At 36.0% G+C, this 20,270-nt stretch overlaps 1 protein-coding gene and 1 pseudogene across 2 annotated transcripts in view; both read right to left on the minus strand.

The window, feature by feature from the left end:
- Positions 1 to 33: 33 nt before the first annotated feature.
- Positions 34 to 866, minus strand: LOC112627056 (annotated as a pseudogene).
- Positions 867 to 2,518: 1,652 nt separating this feature from the next.
- CCDC112 (coiled-coil domain containing 112) overlaps positions 2,519 to 20,270 on the minus strand; it is a 33,853-nt gene continuing 16,101 nt past the window's right edge. For both annotated transcript variants that reach the window (XM_025388017.1, XM_025388018.1), the window contains exons 3-10: positions 15,002 to 15,123; positions 12,313 to 12,402; positions 11,396 to 11,471; positions 10,618 to 11,008; positions 6,626 to 7,039; positions 5,118 to 5,213; positions 4,299 to 4,417; positions 2,519 to 3,249 (exon numbers count right to left, since the gene is read on the minus strand). In XM_025388017.1, the coding sequence (XP_025243802.1) occupies positions 3,207 to 3,249; positions 4,299 to 4,417; positions 5,118 to 5,213; positions 6,626 to 7,039; positions 10,618 to 11,008; positions 11,396 to 11,471; positions 12,313 to 12,402; positions 15,002 to 15,123 (1,351 nt within the window). In that variant the 3' untranslated portion in view covers positions 2,519 to 3,206. The remainder of the gene's footprint in view (positions 3,250 to 4,298; positions 4,418 to 5,117; positions 5,214 to 6,625; positions 7,040 to 10,617; positions 11,009 to 11,395; positions 11,472 to 12,312; positions 12,403 to 15,001; positions 15,124 to 20,270) is intronic.

A 20,270-nucleotide genomic window follows, 5' to 3' on the forward strand; every position in this document is an offset into this window, starting at 1 on the left:
AGGCTTACTTCACTTTATTTTTCTTGTACAACCCTATGTTGTAGCCACCACTGGAGCCTGGGTCCTCTGCACAGAGACTCTGGTGTGGGTCTTGAGGAGGTGGTCAGTGAATTCCTGATAGGGAGATTTGGTGAATACAGTCTCCTTCCAGAGGTCGGGGTCAGCCTGCTGTAGGCCTTAGAGATGGCATCAAAAATGACCATGGCGAAGTTGCGCAGGATGGCAGTGCAGCCCTTGACTGAGGTGTAGCAGTCATCCATACCAGCCATCAGCAGCAGCTTCTTGGCCATGGGGGCCAATGATGCCAGTGCCCCTGGGTGCAGGGATGACCTAGGCCAGCACAGAGCCGTTGCAGCCTGTCACCTTGCAAGGGATGGTGTGGGGCTTGCCAATCTTGTTCCCCCAGTAGCCTCTGCACATGGGCACAACGGAGAGCTTGGCCAGGATGATGGTCCCGTGGATGGCAGTGGCCACCTCCTTGGAGCTTAACACGCAGATCAGTGTGGCCATTGTGCCAGATGGCAACAAACACCTTAAACCTGGTGCATTGGCCGGTGCGGGTCTGCTTTTGCACTGGCATGTCTTCAAAACTTCATCCTTGAGAGAGGCCCCAGGAAAAAGTCAATGATCACAGACTCCTTGATGGGTAGGGAGAAGAGACAGATCGCCTCCAGGGACTTAATCTTCATGTCCTTGACCAGGCGGCCCAGCTTGATGACAAGCATCTACTCCTTGGCCTTGGCCTTGCCTCCGGGAACTCCGTGGCTGGCCCTGACCCACTCGATGGCCGTGATCCCAGTTCCCCATCCCAGGGCCAGCTGCGACCCCAGTTCCCTATCCCAGGCCCCCTGCTGCACTGGCGTCATCCGCGATTTGGTGTTTTCTCGGAGAAGAAGCTAATGTACTTTTTAAACCAGTAAAAGAAATGTTTATTTGACATCTAGTTTATGAACCTATAACTTCTATGAACTCTGTAACTGAAGATATTTGTGTTTATCTTACATCTTTTATGTAAAGGATCTATATAATAAATTCATCATTTATTTCAGATTCAGCTAGAAAAACTGATTTCTTCGGAGGAACTTCCATACTTTTCTTTATTTAGAAAAAAAATCAAAAAACAAAGCCATAAGAATCACATCATGCAAAATGCTTACCTTAGATACAGGAATTTGAAAGCTGCATTTCCGTGCAACAAAAAGCAACACGTAAAAAAGCAATACGTAAGAAACGTTTTTTGTATCTTGTAGCTTCTCAGTTCTGCTTTTAAATTCCCTTGTCTTGCTCTATATTTTATTTATGTATTTATTTTTGGAGATGGAGTCTCACTCTGTTGCCCAGGATGGAGTACAGTGGCGCAATCTCAGCTGACTGCAACCTCCGCCTTCCAGGTCCAGGCGATTCTCCTGCCTCAGCCTCTCAAGTAGCTGGGAGTACAGGCGTGAACTACCACACCAGGTTAATTTTTGTATTTTCAGTAGAGATGGTGTTTTACCATGTTGGCCAGGCTGGTCTTGAATTCCTGACCTCACGTGATACGCCCATCTTGGCCTTCCAAAGTGCTGGGATTACCAGCCTGAGCCACTGCGCCCAGCCTCTATATTTTATCTCTAAATGACTTCAAATGATTACAAAAAAGTTTTGGAAAACAAGTAACAAAACCAGCACTCCTGTTTAAGGATCTTTAAGGTCAATTTTCTCATTCTGCCCCAATAACTGTACAAATCAGAATTCAGTTTCTAAAATTTGGAAGCCATCTACTTTGAATATTAACTATAAAATAAGAAAAGATTTTGATCACTACTCAGTACATTTCTGAGTCATTTAACCTAAATTCATCACATTAACAATGAAAGATAAAGATTATCTAAGACAAAAATTGTAAGGAATAAATTTCCTATGTTTTTATGTATATAGTATCTTTCCTGTGAGAACAAATTAAAGTTAGAAAGGAATATTTTATAATATAAAAAGTTGAACTGTATTCAATTACATTGTGTTTTCATGTATAAAAGTTTAGAAATTTAAGAACTAACTCTTTTGACCAAATATGTTAATCTAACAGCTTTAAAAGATCTTATTCATTCATTCCTTCATTCATTTTAGAGACAGGGTCTCACTCTCTCACCCAGGCTGGAGTGCAATGGTGCCATAGTAGCTCACTGCAACCTGGAATTCCTGAGTTCAAGTGATCCTCCTACCTTATCCTCCCAAGTAGCTGGGACTACAGGTGTGTGTCACCATACCCAGTTAATTAAATTTTTTTTTCATAGAGACAGGGTCTCCCTGTGTTGCCCAGGCTAGTGTCAAACTCCAGGCCTCAATTCTCCTACCTTGACCTCTGAAAGTGCTGGGATTACAGGCATGAGCCACCATGCCCCACCTAAAACATTTTAAGTGCTATCAAGAGAAATCACAGTATTCTAAAGCTGGCTTATTTCAGATGATATTTCAGAACAAAGAATTTTCCTATTTTGAGGCAAACAGAAGCAGAAAAGAAAACTGCATTAGCCAGGAAGATGTGAAAGACACGAAGATTTTATAAATATGTGCAATCCAGAAGGGCTGAAGGAAAATTTGGGATTGCTGAAGGAAACCAAAAAGATTATATCAATAATACAATTAATAGGGTATATGAGAGACATATTTTTAAAATAAATATTCTCTATACAAAACAAAGCATGCTTCAAACAAATACAAAATATTTATTACACAAAAATGTCATAACTGACAAACTGCCAATTTGTTAAACATAGAAAAAGTACTAACATTTCATAACTCTAAACAAAAACCACTTTACCTTTTTGTTACTCAAGCTAACTTAACTCCAAGTTACAAAAGTTACAAAATTTTGGTTTAAAAAATGTCATTGTATGATTGTTCCAATTTATTTTGCTATGCTATGACAAAAACAAAATCTCTTTGAAATGTTTTGAGTATTTAAATTAAATAATGTTTGTAACATTAACTTATTTAAATAACTTTTACATCAATAATAGGCCAACACATATATTAAATACCTTCGTGGTAGAAGCAGGAATACTAATGACAAAGCCTCATGAAACTTAATACCTCTCAATTCACAATATAGCACAATAATCAATCTGACTAGGCTATTTATATTTAAAGAACATGGTTAGTCACTTTCTCCCTGGTGTAACTTAGTATGTTAACATTCTTATCAACTGAGTAGCAATTTCATTATCTCATACTCTTCTCTGTATTCCTTGTCTCCAGGTTGGAATAGCCCTACGGAGAGAAAGAGAAAAGCGATTGTAAATATATAGGAAATTAAAAAGAAAAAAACCCTATCTGATTAAATGCTAACTTTAAAATATATATATAACCTACCCTGCATGTTGTTTGTCTGGTTCATATGGGCATGTAGGTTTACAACCCTCATTAAGGTTTTATTTCTTGCTCTAGCTCTCAAACTGATTGACTGACAAACCAATCAGTTAATCTACTTATTAATCTATCAATCTTTCATTCATTCTTTTTCAATACTACTACTTTTCTTATAAAAATAAATATTAATGTGAAAAAGGCAGAAAATGGCATCTACTAACATGAATGTAATATCTAATAGGGCATTGGGTACTACTTGTACTTTATTTATTTATTTATTTATTTTTTTGAGATGGAGCCTCACTCTGTTACCCAGGTAGCACAATGTCGGCTCACCATAACCTCTGCCTCCCAAGTTCAAGTGATTCTCCTGCCTCAGCCTCCTGAGTAGCTGGAACTCCAGGTGCACACCACCATGACCGGCTAATTTTTTTTGTATTTTTAGTAGAGATGGGGTTTCACTATGTTGGCCAGGCTGGTCTCAAACTCCTGACCTCGTGATCCGCCCTCCTTGGCCTCTCAAAGTGCTGGGATTACAGGCATGAGCCACTGCACTCGACCTACTTTTACTTTTATCTACTGTTTATTTTTAAATAAAAGTGACCTGAAAGGCAAATGTATATATATTTTTTTATATATATGAAAAAATATGTATATTTATATATATTATACATACACATATATAAATATATGTTATATATTTATATAATATATACACACATATATAAATATATGTTATATATTTATATAATATATACACATATATATAAATATATGTTATATATTTATATAAAAAGATTTAGGTAAAAACATTTATATATTATATATACTTATACATTATATATATATTTTCATATATATATGAAAAATATAATTTACACACAGTAAGTGCATAAAATATAAACATGCAGCAATTAAATTAATAAATGAACACCAATTCTCTTTCTTACCTATGTGGGATATGTAGAAGTGGCCCAGAGCCTGTTGGTCCTATCTTTTTGGTTCGTTCTTCCCAACCTTTCGTGGGTTTGTAAAGCCTAGAGGGATCTCTACTAACATTGTTTTCAACCTGTAATCAGAAGTAAAATAGTACCAGTTAATTATACAAACTCAGTTTGTACTAGTAAGTAAGTAAAAGGCTTAGTGCAGTTTTAAAAGACATAGTTAATATTGGCTAATAAAACCATTAATAACCTCAGTGAACTTCTCATTGGGCTCATATAGCTAAAGGAAAATTTAGACTACATCAATCTCTTCATAAACTGTTAGTTTATTTCTTTTAGTTCTATTATTTTATTCTATTCTTATTTTTCTATTTCTATTATGAGAGAAATGTAATGCAGCTAAGTATGCTAGTGATATAGCCAGACAACAAATTTAGGATAAGTAACTACCAATAAGTCTTCTGTTTTATCGATGAGGGTCACCAACATCTTCAGCTCTGAGTACTACAAGAGATTAAGGCAATGCTCATAGCTGCCATTATCTCAAATAGAGGTTCATATAGAAAAAATTTTTTGAACGACAAGTAGGGGGAACAACAATTCAGAGTGAAAGAAAACGGTGCTCATAAGGTAAAATGACAGAATTCAAATAGTGGTTTCTTAAATTGTACCAAGTTATGCTTGCTACTATGTAAATAAGTATGAAATTTAAAGTAGATGTTATAGAAATAAGATGAGCTATAAAGGAAATAGATTTGATGTCAGTATCCTTACAAATCAAGGAAATAGGGTAATAACAATACAAATAATCTCAGTGCAGAGTACCTTTTCTTTTAATTTTGCCAGTCTTCTTTGTTTTTGTGCCTTTTCATCTTCCTTTGCCTGTCTATCTAGAATTTTCAATTCAAGTTTATGTAAATCCTTAAAAAAAAAAAAAACCCATAGCATTAAGATATCATTTGAACTAGAATTTGTTCAAAATTTAGTTGTTCACAAGTAAAATTAAATTACCTTACCTATCAATATTCCTTCATTATTAACTCTTTCCAACAAAGGCTAAGAGCTTTATTTTCTCTGAATATAAACGTTAACACATGCGCATCCTTTCTGTATTACTTTATTTTAGGCATCTCTTGTTTTACTTTAAGGTTCAACTTAAAACTCTCTTTTAATAAGTGAGTTAAGCCCATTTTCATTCATCAATACAAGTATGTCTGATTTCAGATCTCTCTTATTATTTTATATTTTCTGTTTTGTGGGTTTTATTTTTTCTTTTATTACGTGTCCTGCTTATTTTGGGGGTGTATGAGAAGGAATGGGAACTTTTGTTACTTAGGAAGATTTTTATATATGAGCTAAAAGAAATCAACTAAAATTTTCAGTATTAATGTGCTTTGTCTGTATTTTTGTCTGTTATTTTTCTTTATACCTCCCTTAGTTTTTGCTTTACAAATGTTGCTGCTATATATTTTGATGCACATAACAATTCATAAGTTATATCTCATTTGCATGCTTTTTCATTTTAAAGTTCCCTTCCTTGTCTTAATACTTTTTGGAATGAATTCTGCCAGTGTGTCTTTATTAGCATTTTTCTTGTATATGTTTGTTTAAAATCACCTTTAATTTGACCACCCAGCAATAATCTCGATTCCTTTAAGTAGACAAGTATCTACAATGCACCTAACTCTAGGGTACAGGGATGCTCAAAAAAACACCACTAACGCAAACACACCACTAATGCCCTCATCTAGCCTACATTATGGTGGGTAAATGAACAAATAAGCAAGTCATCAATATGGTAAAGCCGGGCAATTTGGCAAAGAAGACAAATCACTCAGCCTTGCCTATGGCTACCTTTCTAGTCTCATCATCTGTTGGTTCCCCTCTCCTGCCTAATGCCTTAAGAATATTGAAGTGTTAATAGTCTCCATCATAAACCATACTGTTTCACTCCTTCAAGCTGCTATTCATGCTGTTGCTTCTACTAGGAAGGATCTCATCTTTCCTTCCCTTCAAGAGTCAACCTAAGTATTACCTTTTCTCTGCCACTCATAGCTGTGGTAGTGTCCCTCCCTATACTCCCTCCTAAGTACTCTGTCCATACCTCAATCACCACACTCTTTAACACATTATGCTGGAATCTCCTACTTCCACATATCTTTCCCACTAGACTATAACCTACTAGAAATTAGGGAGCACGGCTTACTCATTTTGGTATACTAATGCTATATACAGGTTCAATACACAAGTACTCAATTTTTGCTGAACTGAATTTGGAAGTAATACCTCCATGTGTAGCATTTAAAAATTATTCAGGAAATAGATTTACTCACTCTTTCTTGAAATCTGGAAATTTCATCAGCAGCAGTTTTCCTTTTTTCTGCCTTTTCTGCCTTTTCCCTTATCTCCTTTTCAAGCCTCAAAAATTCTTCCTGTTCTTTCTTCTGCTGGGTATAACTTTCTAGTAGTAATTTTAACTTAAACTGGCGCTGGCGTTCTTTCTGACGTTTTTTCTCTTTCTCTTCTTCTTCTTTTAAGTGGGAAGCATATTTCATTGACATTTCTATACTTTTCTGTTTCTTCCAAGCTTCAACTGCCAATTTCTGTTTCTTTCTTTGTTCTTCTTTTTGCTTTTGATTATCTTCTTGTTTATTATGAAAAAGCATAGGTGTGTTGTTTGCCTTTTCGTTTAACTTGAAAATTTCCTCCCTTTTTTGCTGCTTTTTAGTTTTCCAACTCTGAATCGACTAAATGATTTTTTTAAAAAAAGAAAGCAAAAGAAAAAAGTTTTTTAACAGCCAAAAGTATTTTCAAATACATCAATTCCATCTTTCTAGAAAAAATATTGATTGTGGGATGCTGGATGCTTAGGTTTTTCAGCTTTGTTTTGTTTTTAACCAATGCAATTTTTTTCTACTTCTGTTTTTTAAAAATTACTGTCTCTTAAAACTGTGAATAATGGGTTATCCTTTTGGCCTTCCTCTTTCTCTCTTAGTCACCAGGTTCACAAGGACAACAACTCATGAACTATCCTTCTCCTCTTTACCTTTTTTTTTTTTTTGAGACGGAGTTTCGCTCTTGTTGCGCGGGCTAGAGTGCAGTCGCACAATCTCAGCTCACTGCAACCTCTGCCTCCCAGGTTCAAGAGATTCTCCCGTCTCAGCCTCCCAAGAAGGCAGGATTATAGGCCCCAGCCACCATGTTTGGCTAATTTTGTTGTATTTTTAGTACAGATGGTGTTTCATCATGTTGGCCAGGCTGGTCTTGAACTCCTGACCTCAGATGATTCACCCACCTTGGCCTCCCAAAGTGCTGGGATTACAGGTGTGAGCCACTGCGCCGGGCCTACTTGCTTCTTTTATTTTCATGGGCAACATCCCTTTCCTCTAATCATCTCATTTCTGCTTCCAAATTCTCTTTCTAGGCTTAGAATACTTTCTAAGTGATCTTTATCTGGTCAAATATCAGAAGAAGAATTAAGAGTAAGGTGGTTAAGAACATGAGTGCTGAAGCCAGACTATTTGGGACCAAATCCTGGCTTTGCCATTTACTAGGTGTCGCGTTGGATGAGCCACTAAACTTCTCTGTCCTCATTTTGCTCATCTATAAAAAGTGGTAGGTAGTATTTCTTGCACAGTGTTGTTACGAAGATTAAATGAGTTAGCATCTGGCACATGGTGCTTCCTAGGTATGTATAAATAAATAAATAAAAAAAACAGCACAATAGCTACAGAGCTGTCTTTACATATGGGTATGTAAAAATTATTTCAAATTCTAGCAGGCTTCTCCATGCCATTTAGGGCATATTCCAAGTCAAGAAACTATTTCCTCATCTTTCCTTATGATGTATCATTCATTCTACTCAATAAATCCTTATGGTATGTATATATACTATATACAAGGCAATGTGATAGGAACAATGAAACAATATTAAAGCTACACCAAATGCCATCTAGTACAGTGCTACTCAAAATACCAGTCTGCAAAAATATCAGGAATTTGTGTCAAAAGGCAAATCAATGCACTGCTTCTTCCAATGTGAAAATTTTCTATGGGAAAAAAAAGCCAACTGAACTAAACAGTGTTCACTGCATAGTTAATTCTGGTGCAACCATTTTATCCCACTGTAAACCAGTAACAGTTTGCAAATCCATATTTAGTCCATGGACCAAGTCTGAGCAGCACTGTTCTAGATGAAATTCAACATGGGCATACCATGACACATCATATAAAAGGTGTAAGTGTTAGTGAAATCCTGAGGGAAGCTACTTATGTTTGGGTGGGCAAGGAGGAGGCAACATCTGATCTGGGCCAATTTTGATAAGCTGGGATTGGAGGGGGAAAGAAAGAATGGAGGTTCCAGAAAGTGAGAACAAGATAAGCAAGGGCATTCAGGCCAGAAAGTTCAGCGCATGTCTGAAAATGTCAGTATAATATCTTCACTTATTAACAACACATGATATATTAAAGGAAGTGGGAGATAAAAATGGTAAATTTCCTACTCAACATCTTAAAACTCCCTAGATTTAAAACTGAACTCCTGATATTTTCCTCCAAACTTCCCTTTCTTCCTCCAACATGCCCTACTTCAGTAAATGGCACCTCCACTTTCAAAAACCCTTCTATCTCACCCCTACATCTTGCTCATATCCTATCAAACTGATGACATATCAGTCATCAAATACCAGGAAATAGAGCAGATGGGAACAAGGAGAATAAGCTAGAATCCGAGGGGTTTACTTTTATCACAAGAAGCAGTGTGTCTGTTTCTGTTTCCTAAAGAGGTGGTTTTCATTAGCAGAATAAACTAGAGGACTTGGTAAAGCATAGATTTCTGGGCCCTACCCTCACAGTTCTAATCAGGTCTGGAGTTGGAGCCTGCTAAGTTCTAATAAGGTCCCAGGTGATGCTGATTTTGCTGGACTAGGGACCACTTTGAGAATCCCATGTTTTCAGTATCCTGGGGAAAAAAGCCCAAATGACTTATGTTTCAAACATTTTTCTTAAAACCTGAAAAGTCAATTTCCCTACATTCAATTTATTGCTGGAGGGAGGGAAGGGAATGACAAGAACAACAAAAATGCAGCTACTCCCTCTAAAACTTTAGACTAAACATGGACTCAATTATTTCTTTAATACTCCTTAGGTATGCCATCTATGGAATAAACACAACTTTTTTATTAAACCAGGTAAGTCAAACTTCATCACCACTGAACTCTACAAAAAAAAAAAAAAAAAAAAAAAAGACTCTGATTTACTGTGGTTCTCAACTAGGGGCTATTTCTCCCCTCCAGTGGATATCTGGCTAGAGACATTTTTGGTAATCACAGTTAAGGAGATATTATAAGCATCTACTCACTGGAAACCAGGGATGCCATCCTATAATGCACAGAACAGGCCCCCACAACAAAGAATTATCTAGCTCCAAATGTCAATAGTATCAAGGTTAAGAAATATTGATCTAATGCAAAGCCAGAGTAATAGTTTTGTAAAAATGGACATTTTTAGGTATCTGCCACAATCACATGTTGTTTTATTTTCTGGGGTAGCTAACATTTTGAGTCTTTAAAATAAACAATATGGTTGAAGTTTAAAAATCTCAAAGAAATGTTTAATAGTCAAAGCATTTTTTCTACTGCCTCTTGATATTTCCATAAAAACAATGTGGCCTTTGCTGGTAAGATGACTTTTTTCAAAAGTCTCAGTGGATCTGGATTGCTCACATTTCTGAGAAGTGGATACAAAGGATTGGACCCATAATCAGAGGCTTTTTGTCCCATTGTGTTATTTGTGAGGGAGACATATTTGGCTATGAGGAAGTGCAAATGTCATTCTATTAAATGGGTAAAATAACTTTCTTTTCTCATTTTTATTTTTTCTTGAGACTAGGTCTCGCTCAGGCTAGAGTGCAATGGTACAATCACAGCTCACTGTAGCCTCAACCTCCTAGGCTCAAGCAATCCTCCCACCTCCACTTCCCAAGTAGCTGGGACCACAGGTCCCACCATGCCCAGCTAATTTTTTTGTATTTTTTGTAGAGACGGGGCTTTGCCATGTTGCCCAGGCTGGTCTCGATCTCCTGAGCTCAAGCGATCCATCCGCCTTAACCTCCCAAAGTGCTGGGATTACAGGTGTAAGTCACTGTGCCTGGCCAAAATTACTTAACTTTAATGTCTCAGTTTCATCTTCTATTAGATTGCGGGGGGAGGGGAACTATAAACACACTTCATGGGATTGCTGTAAAGTTAATGAGACATGTTAAGTGTTTAGTACAGTGCCTAGGACATAGAAACACAGAATGAATAATAGCTATTGTAATTATTACCTCTTTTTTTCTTTCTTCTAGAGCCAGAAACTTTTGATACCATTTCTCATGCTGTTGAACTTCATCTTGTGTTTTTCCAGGAAGGTGTTCTAGAACTTCTTCCATAAATGTTGGCTTCCCTTTATGTTTGTTTCTCACCTTTACAAAGTTCTGGTGATCATAATCATCCCAGCCACCTTGTCGCCCTCCTGTTTGCTGAAGGAATTTTTCAAAATCTAGTACCTCTTCTGGAAGAGTACTTGGTGTTACTTTGTCTACAGGAACTTTGCTTGAGATTGCTCTGAAAGCTTTCTCTGTTTCTGAATTACCCAAAGCCCATGTGTCAATTTTTCTTGATATGGCACTCAACTCATTATTAGTTGTCTTCTCTTCTTTAATTAGCTCTTCATATCTAAAATTTTAAAAATAAAGTTTGAATAAGAAGACAATCCATATTAACCCTTCATTTTCCATCAAATTTAAGATACCTGACTCTTTATATCATCTTCTCCACTTAACATTATTAACATTTATAAATCTAAGCCTTAAAAGGGTCTCCTCAGAGATTAAAAACAATCTTTCAAATTCTTATTTGGGAATTTTATAGTAACTAAATATGAATAAAATTTCACTTTAAATATGAAAAGCCACCTAAACCCAAAAACAAAAAAGATATTATATAGCTTTTGTGTAAGACTCAAATACGTAATAACAGAATGCATTATATACAAAAACCTAGTGGGGCCAGTTATTTAAAAAAAAGTCAATAATTTTATATTAAAACGAGTTTAAAACATACATCAACCTCTGCTCTTCTTTAAAAGTGTTAATTGCATTTTCAATTTCTTCCATCATTTCTCTGAGCTTCTCAACAACTGTAAAAGAAACACAGAGAATTATTTTGTGTCATTTTCCCATATGGCTAAAAGTTAAATATTAGGAAGAAAAAGTGGAGTGTTCCCCTAATTTTAAAACATTTCTTAGCCTAAGGCATAAGAAAGCTGTGCTCAAAAGTGAATTTTTATGATTGCAATTTTTTCTGATTACAGATTTTTTCCCTATACACTCATATCATAATTATCTCCATTTTAGAGCTGAGGAAATGAAATCTCAGAGATATCAAGTAACTTGCCTAAAATTACATAGCTAACAAATGAAAGATCAAGGGTTTGACACAACACCTGTCTGATTCCTAAGTCCATACACCCTGAGCCCTTTAATTTATTGCTTTGATTCTCAGGAATGAATGTTACATTAAGCAAGGAGGTAGGAATATAATTTGTGGGATTTTTTTCTAAACACTAGCATTTGTCGTAAATCTGTTTAACCTTTCCTTATGCATTAGAAACGCCTCTCAAAGATAATTATTTCAAAAAGCAAATGAAGGGAAAACACTGGATAGGATTAAGGAAATCAATCTTTTTTCTCCTTAATTAGCTGTTTTTAAACCTTTCTATAACACAGATTTCCCAGTCCTGTAAATGACACTAGTATGTGTTCTGCCTACCTTATAATTTGTAAGGATTTGATAATACTTTAACGGATACACACAGAAATGCCCAATTATAGTTCTCCACTGCAAACTTACTAAAGCCTAACTGATAGAGTTTAGCTCCATTAATAAATTTATTAAGTCCTAACCAATAAAGTAGAGCTCCATTAATGCCAAATAGAAAATACTAACACGTAAGAAAGATTATATTTAAATTCACTTACAATCAGGTGTAGGCTTCACATCTTTTAACTGATGCTGCAGTTTCTTTACATTGTTATGTATTTTGGCCAATTGTTGCTGGATTTTTGCTCCTATAAGGAAGAAGTATGCCCTTGAAAATAATTCTGTGACAAATGTGGTTATAATTCAGGATTCTACATGTAAGACTGATCACTGTTAGTAAAAGCCTAGAGCAATTAAATAAAGAACAAAAGATAGTTATTTATGTCAAAACATTAATACTTTAAGTACCTTTGCTGTAAATAAAGCATTTTTCAATATCTTCCAATATTGAAAAGCATAATGGGTTAAGTCTTACTATAACCTGTGCTAAGGAAATGTCTTTTTCTGTCCCTCTGTGCAGATTGAGTTATTGGACATTATTTTAGATGTAAATGTTAGCAGTTTCAGCATTGTTTTGTTCTTTAATAGTGTTTCGTTTCTTTTTAATTTGTTATAATTTATGGAAATAGAATTTCATGTTAACTGTATTGTGGGAATATTAAAACTATCTAATTCTGTGAATACTGAGAAATTTCCCATTGAGAATTAATTTCATCCAACCAAATCCTCTAGGAAAGGGGCAGGTGATATTCATTGATATCACTGTCATGGCCCTGAGGAGGTGCCTCGGGTATCATTCAGTGGTATACTGTGCCACAGGTTGCCAAGCTCAACCAAAGGACCAGCCTGGAGTAAAATATTAGGCCCACAATAAAGCCTAAAAAGTAAGTGAGAGTCTCAACGATGTTGCCAAATCATCTTTATCAGCATGAAGGATTCTTCTTTCATATTTTCTTTTCTGAAGCATTAATCTTACTTTAATATTTACTAAATTACTAGGCTAATGTTAAAACATTCACATTCCTGTAATAGTAATATTATTATTTTATCATCTTAGGGTAGTTTATGCACCCTCCTCTTTTTTGTTTTTGCAACTTTTCCACAAATGGGCAAGAAGCATCAAAGGCTCTGTACAAAAGTCCTTAAAAGTAATTATTTTTTAAGAAAAAGTTTACGTATAGGTTTGCAGTCAGTGTGAATATCCAAAATAAACCTCTTAATATGTATATGACAACTTTGGCTTGTTCCGTGTTTTTCATTAAAATTCAAGAATTCCATAAAGGCAGAAACTTTTTGTAATTTGCTTTGTAGGGTCTTACTGTTGAACTTTAGGTCAAGAAACTTCTCTAGTACTTAGGAAAGTGTTTTTTATTGTTTTATTTTAGCTTTAGTTTGATCAGCTACCAAAATATCACTACAGGGCTGATAATCTTTTTATTTTATTTATTCATTTGGATATATAGACAAATCATTTAAGTACAGTATGACATAAATGCAGGCTAAAATTGTGGCATGATATTTGAGGTAAGGAATAGGTATTTCTACTGCTTAGCTGTAATATATGAAGGGAAAACTTCTCTACCTTCACACTAAGACAAGCATTCTTTACTCTCCTAGACAGGAAAAACATAAAGTGTTACTAAATAAGAGCAAAACTGTAGAACAAAGGGAAATAGATTGGTACAAATCAAGTTGCCATAATAAAGGGAAAATCAAGTGAACTAAAATTTGCACAAAATTTTACTTATTGGCATTACTGAGACATAGAAAAATCAGCCTCCCTGTTGTCTACAAAATAACTGAGGGAAATAAAGAAATATTGAATCAGGGGTGTCTAGGTTTTTCAATGTATCAAAGAGAAGAGATAACTAGAAATCTGGTGTTTATATTAGGTCCTGCTGTCATTCCAATAAAAGAAGGAAAATTACTCCTGCCACTGCTTGACAAAGGATAACTTTTTTAAGTAGTGTAATATTTTCTTTTAAAAAATGGTGTAACCTTATATTCTGAAAGAAAAAAATCACTAGGAATTTATTTTAATTGATGATAAGGGAGTATCATGAGCAGTCTCATCTCTTCACAGTGTCTTAATATTTTATAAAGCTTAGTTATTTGATAACCATTATTTTTCCTTTAAGAAATGCTAAGCAGCTTTTTTATTATAAAGATTTTACAACATACAGAATCTAACACTACAATGAAACAAGTATTCTCAGAATTCTTTAAAGGTAACATTTAGTACACTATTGACAATGATTAATATTCATAACAAACAAAAGAACATAGTCATGTACAATCTATCTATAAGGTGCGTTTTTATATATTATCTCATCAGATGCACAGTACGGCTCTCCTGAGGTACAAGTTTTAGAATGTAGACAAGGAAACTCAGGTTTATGCAATTATTTGACTTGATCACTTCATACAACTACTAATTATAGCTTTGAATCTGTTGATGCTTACTGAATCCAGGGCTCAGTCAACAATGCCAGGGTAATGAGCTATCATCAGACAGCCCAGAAATCACTCTGCTTTTAAAAAATTATAATGGCATTTGCTGGTTTGTCAACCAAAAATATCCCCCAAATCCTCTTTTTCTTGTTAAATTTGAAGAAATATACAACAGAAAACAATCCAATTAGTATGACTAAATAGTGACGTGAAAGAATAAACACATGTCCCTAAAAGACAAATTTTACCAAATAAAATATAGAGAATATAACACAGTTAATACAGAACTGACTCTATAGAGAACACAACACAGTCAATGCACAAAGACAAAGCACAGGGTAAAACTACAACTTTATATCGCTTAACAGTTTTTAGTTCATCAGAAACTCAACTTACTTTCTGTTTTCCTGCTGTTAATTAATTTATTTTCCAATTCTTCTAGCATACTATGCTCAATTCTGAAGTCACTTTTTTGGTTGTAGAAATGACTGTGTTTATCTTTTTCCATGTTAATTACTCTTTAGGAAAAGAAACAAATAGTATAAATATGATTTAAATATATTTTTAATAGCTTAAAATATGAAGACACTTGATAATCAGTATTTTACATTTGGATTAATTCATGTATAGAATAAAAATAATTACTTTGGTTAATATGGCTAAGGAGTCAAAACATTAGTCAAAATAATTGCTGGAAGAGTTAATTTCAATCAAAAACAGCTATAATTTGAACTGCTATTTCAATCATAAAATGATAATTTAAGAAAATGTGGATATACATTTGCTTTGAAAATGCATAAGCTTTTGATTATTGATTCAAACTCAATCTCACTGGAGCCTGAAAATGGCCATTACTGCTGATGACTGCTTTCAATAGTAGATGCTATTAAGTTTGTAACCTCAGCCGAGATGGTTAACCTCTCCCAGTATGAACCTCCTCATCACTAAAATGTGAATAATAACAGCTCTCCACTATCTAATAAGTCTATTATTCACATCAAATGAGATAATATATGTGGGAGATCTCTGTACAGTACAAGTATACTATGGAAATGCAAGTTATTAATATCATTAATACAACTAAAACTTCAAGAGACTAACCATCTACAAAGACAGGAAATTTCGTGTATTTAATGACTACTGTCTACATTTACTTCAGAGCTTCTTTCAGCACGTCTCTGCCCCTTGGATTTAGTCTATCTACCAGTAAGTTCTCGTTGTTAGTTTGCACCCTAAGAGAAAACAAAAACAAAATAAAGCACTACTGAGAAACTTTTTTGATTGGGCAAAGAAATTAATTTTCAAATTACATTTTTTTTTTTTTTTTTTGAGACAAGGTCTGGCTCTGTCACCCAGGCTGGAGTGCCACGGTACCATCTTAGCTCACTGCAGCCTTGACCTCCCTGGCTCAAGCAACCCTCCAACCTCAGTCTCCCGAGTAGCAGGGACTACAGGGGCGCATCAAGATGCCCTGCTAATTTTTTTTTTTTTTTTTTGGTAGATAACAGGGTTTTGCCATGTTGCCCCAACTGGTCTTGAACTCCTGAGCTCAAGTGATCTGCCCACCTCAGCCTCCCAAAGTGTGTGAGCCATCATGCCCAGAAAAAATTAATTTTCTTAACGTGTTTCTTTCTCCCAGAAGGTGGAAATTAATGTGAATATTTCTCCACTAATCTTGGATTTAATAAGTGGTGGAGCATCTCTGGCCATTGACTTAATTCACACAACCTGAGAGGCAACTATACCAGTTTCCCAATCTTTTCCACTTTGCCACACATAGATAATTTTTTTTTTTGAGATGGAGTCTCGCTCTGTTACCCAGGCTGGAGTGCAGTGGTGCGATCTCAGCTCACTGTAACCTCCGCCTCCCTGGTCCAAGCAATTCCACTGCCTCAGCCTCCTGAGTAGCTGGGACTAAAGGCACCCACCACCATGCCTGGCTAATTTTTGTATTTTTCGTGGAGACAGAGTTTCACCATGTTGGCCAGGCTAGTCTCAAACTCCTGACCTCAAGTAATTTTCCCACCTTGGCCTCCCAAAGTGCTGGGATTACAGGCATGAGCCACAGCGTCTGACTGCCCATAGAGAAAAATTTAATATTCATAAGACACATGGGGGTAGACAGATGAGACTGCCCCAGAGCCCACCGCACTGCTCCAAAGGCTGAGGGGATCATGTCTTAGCATGTGTGTTTAGGTAACTTCTATTGTTTGTGAGAAGAAGTAATGGGTAGATAAAGATATCAAATAGATTTCAGTCCTACCTGGCAACTCTAATGGACTGAGGACAGATATGGAGTCCTGTGTTGAGGACTGGGAAGTTCACCTAGGCTCTGGTTGCAGATGGGGAAAATTACTATGATAAAAAGAAACCTCTGCCATGGACATGGGATATGCTACAACTTTATATCACTCAACAGTTTTTAGTTCATGACAAACTCAACTTACTTTCCATTTTCCGGGATTAGAAATATTAACCTATAAGGATATTGAAAATGTGCTAATTAATGGAGACAAGTTGACAAAAATGAAAACATGCTCAACTTCCTCAATAGAAGAAACGCAAATTAAAACTATCACAGTGACACTGCACACCTATCATATCGGCAAAAAAATCACAAATTTAATATATTTTGTTGACAAAACTGTGAGAAAACATGTCTTCTCACACATTGTTGATGGAACTGTTATCTACGGAGGGCAATTTAGCAATATTTATCACATTGCAAATTCATTTATCTCTGACCCAGTATTTCCTTTCAGGAATTTATCCTGAAGATATACTCAAAAACAAATAATGTTGACCTATGTGGGGATGGTAATTAATTGCAGCACTGTTTGTTATTAAAAAAAGATTGAATATAACCTAAACATCCATAAATATGGGCAGGTTAATAAATCATATTACATTTATACACTGGAGTATGATACAGTGGTATTCTGTTCTATGTACTGACAGAAAAAGATCTCCAAGATAACCTCTTTTTATAACAAAGTTTTTGTAGGAAAATGTTAGACATATTCAAAAGGACAGAATGGTAAATTGACCCCCATCATCTGATATGCCTTTCATCTCACCCTGATTCAGCAGTTTTACCTCTCATTTCATCTATCCATCTATCTTTGCTTCACTTAGTTTAAGTATTTTCAAGTAAATCCATTACATCTACCTTTGCTTTGCTTAGCTTAGCTTAAGTATTTTCAAGTAAATTCATTACATTACGCAATTTCACCCCAACAAACTTTTGTGTGTGCCTCGAGAGAGTACAGATATTTGGCTTACCTAACTATAATGCCATTATTGTGCCTAGCAAATTCTACAATTCCTTGTTATCTAAGATATACACTTAAGGAAAAAAAAAAAAACCAAGATGCAGAGCAATGTGGACAGTATGCTACCATTTACACAAAAAAGGAAAAATCTGAATATATATTTATATTTCTTTATAAACACATAAAATATCTGTGGAAGGATACATAAGAAACCAAAACTAGTGGGTTAACTGAGTGGAAAGGAACTGGGTGGCTTGGATCAAGAGTAAAACTGACACTTTCCACTGGGTACCCTTTGATATATTTTGATTTTTGAACCATGTAAATATATTACCTATTCTAAAAATAAAACCAAATGATATTATAGATAGTGGTTTTTCCTTTGTGTTTATGTGAATTGTTAGACAGAAATACTCTTACAATGAGTTTTTCTAATATTCCTTTAGTGAGTTTTTCCAATGCCTTAAAACAGATGAAGAAGCCTACTCAGAACTGTAAAACACACTGGTTGCTGTATCTATGGATATTAACCATTTGGTGGACATTACCCTATCTAGAAAGAAACATAAAACGGAACCTCTAACCTAGAATCTACTTCAATCTAGAGTAATGCATTTTGGAAATTTTAAATAATTGTATTTTTTTCAAATTCTGAATACTAAAGATATAGGTATTAACAACTTCAAGTATACAATACATTATTATTAACTATAGTCACCATGCTGTACATTAGGTCTCCAGGTCTTTTCTATTTTATAACTTGTACCCTTTGACCAACATCTCCCCATTATCCCCACTCCCACCTCATCACCCCCAGACTTCTGGTAATCACCACTCTATTCTCTATTTCTGAGTTTGACTTTTTTAAGATTCCACATATAAATGAGATCATGCATTGTCTGTCTTTCTGTGTATGGCTTATTTCGCTTAACATAATGAAAATCTCAGCTCACTTTTCTAAGAACGTTGATATTAAATATTCTCAACCCTTCACACACACACAAGGTAACTGTGTGAAGTGATGAATATGTTAATTAGCTTGATTGTGGTAATCATTCTGCAATGTATATGTACATCCAGACACAACACTGTAGACATTAAATATATATAATTTTGGGGGGCGGAGCAAGATGGCCGAATAGGAACAGCTCCAGTCTCCAACTCCCAGCGCGAGCGACACAGAAGACCGGTGATTTCTGCATTTTCAACTGAGACTCCACCTCTGGGGACAGCGCACAGCTACACAACAACAACAACAACAACAACAACAACAAAAAAGCAGCAGAAACCTCTGCAGACGCAAACGACTCTGTCTGACAGCTTTGAAGAGAGCAGTGGATCTCCCAACACGGAGGCTGAGATCTGAGAAGGGACAGACTCCCTGCTCAAGTGGGTCCCTGACCCCTGAGTAGCCTAACTGGGAGACATCCCCCACTAGGGGCAGTCTGACACCCCACACCTCACAGGGTGGAGTACACCCCTGAGAGGAAGCTTCCAAAGCAAGAATCAGACAGGTACACTCGCTGTTCAGAAATATTCTATCTTCTGCAGCCTCTGCTGCTGATACCCAGGCAAACAGGGTCTGGAGTGGACCTCAAGCAATCTCCAACAGACCTACAGCTGAGGGTCCTGACTGTTAGAAGGAAAACTATCAAACAGGAAGGACACCTACACCAAAACCCCATCAGTACATCACCATCATCAAAGACCAGAGGCAGATAAAACCACAAAGATGGGGAAAAAGCAGGGCAGAAAAGCTGGAAATTCAAAAAATAAGAGCGCATCTCCCCCGGCAAAGGAGCGCAGCTCATCGCCAGCAACGGATCAAAGCTGGACGGAGAATGACTTTGACGAGATGAGAGAAGAAGGCTTCAGTCCATCAAATTTCTCAGAGCTAAAGGAGGAAATACGTACCCAGCGCAAAGAAACTAAAAATCTTGAAAAAAAGTGGAAGAATTGACGGCTAGAGTAATTAATGCAGAGAAGGTCATAAACGAAATGAAAGAGATGAAAACCATGACACGAGAAATACGTGACAAATGCACAAGCTTCAGTAACCGACTCGATCAACTGGAAGAAAGAGTATCAGCGATTGAAGATCAAATGAATGAAATGAAGCGAGAAGAGAAACCAAAAGAAAAAAGAAGAAAAAGAAATGAACAAAGCCTGCAAGAAGTATGGGATTATGTAAAAAGACCAAATCTACGTCTGATTGGGGTGCCTGAAAGTGAGGGGGAAAATGGAACCAAGTTGGAAAACACTCTTCAGGATATCATCCAGGAGAACTTCCCCAACCTAGTAGGGCAGGCCAACATTCAAATCCAGGAAATACAGAGAACGCCACAAAGATACTCCTCGAGAAGAGCAACTCCAAGACACATAATTGCCAGATT

The sequence above is a fragment of the Theropithecus gelada genome, chromosome 6 (genome assembly GCF_003255815.1).
Source record: "Theropithecus gelada isolate Dixy chromosome 6, Tgel_1.0, whole genome shotgun sequence".
Lineage (NCBI taxonomy): Eukaryota > Metazoa > Chordata > Mammalia > Primates > Cercopithecidae > Theropithecus > Theropithecus gelada.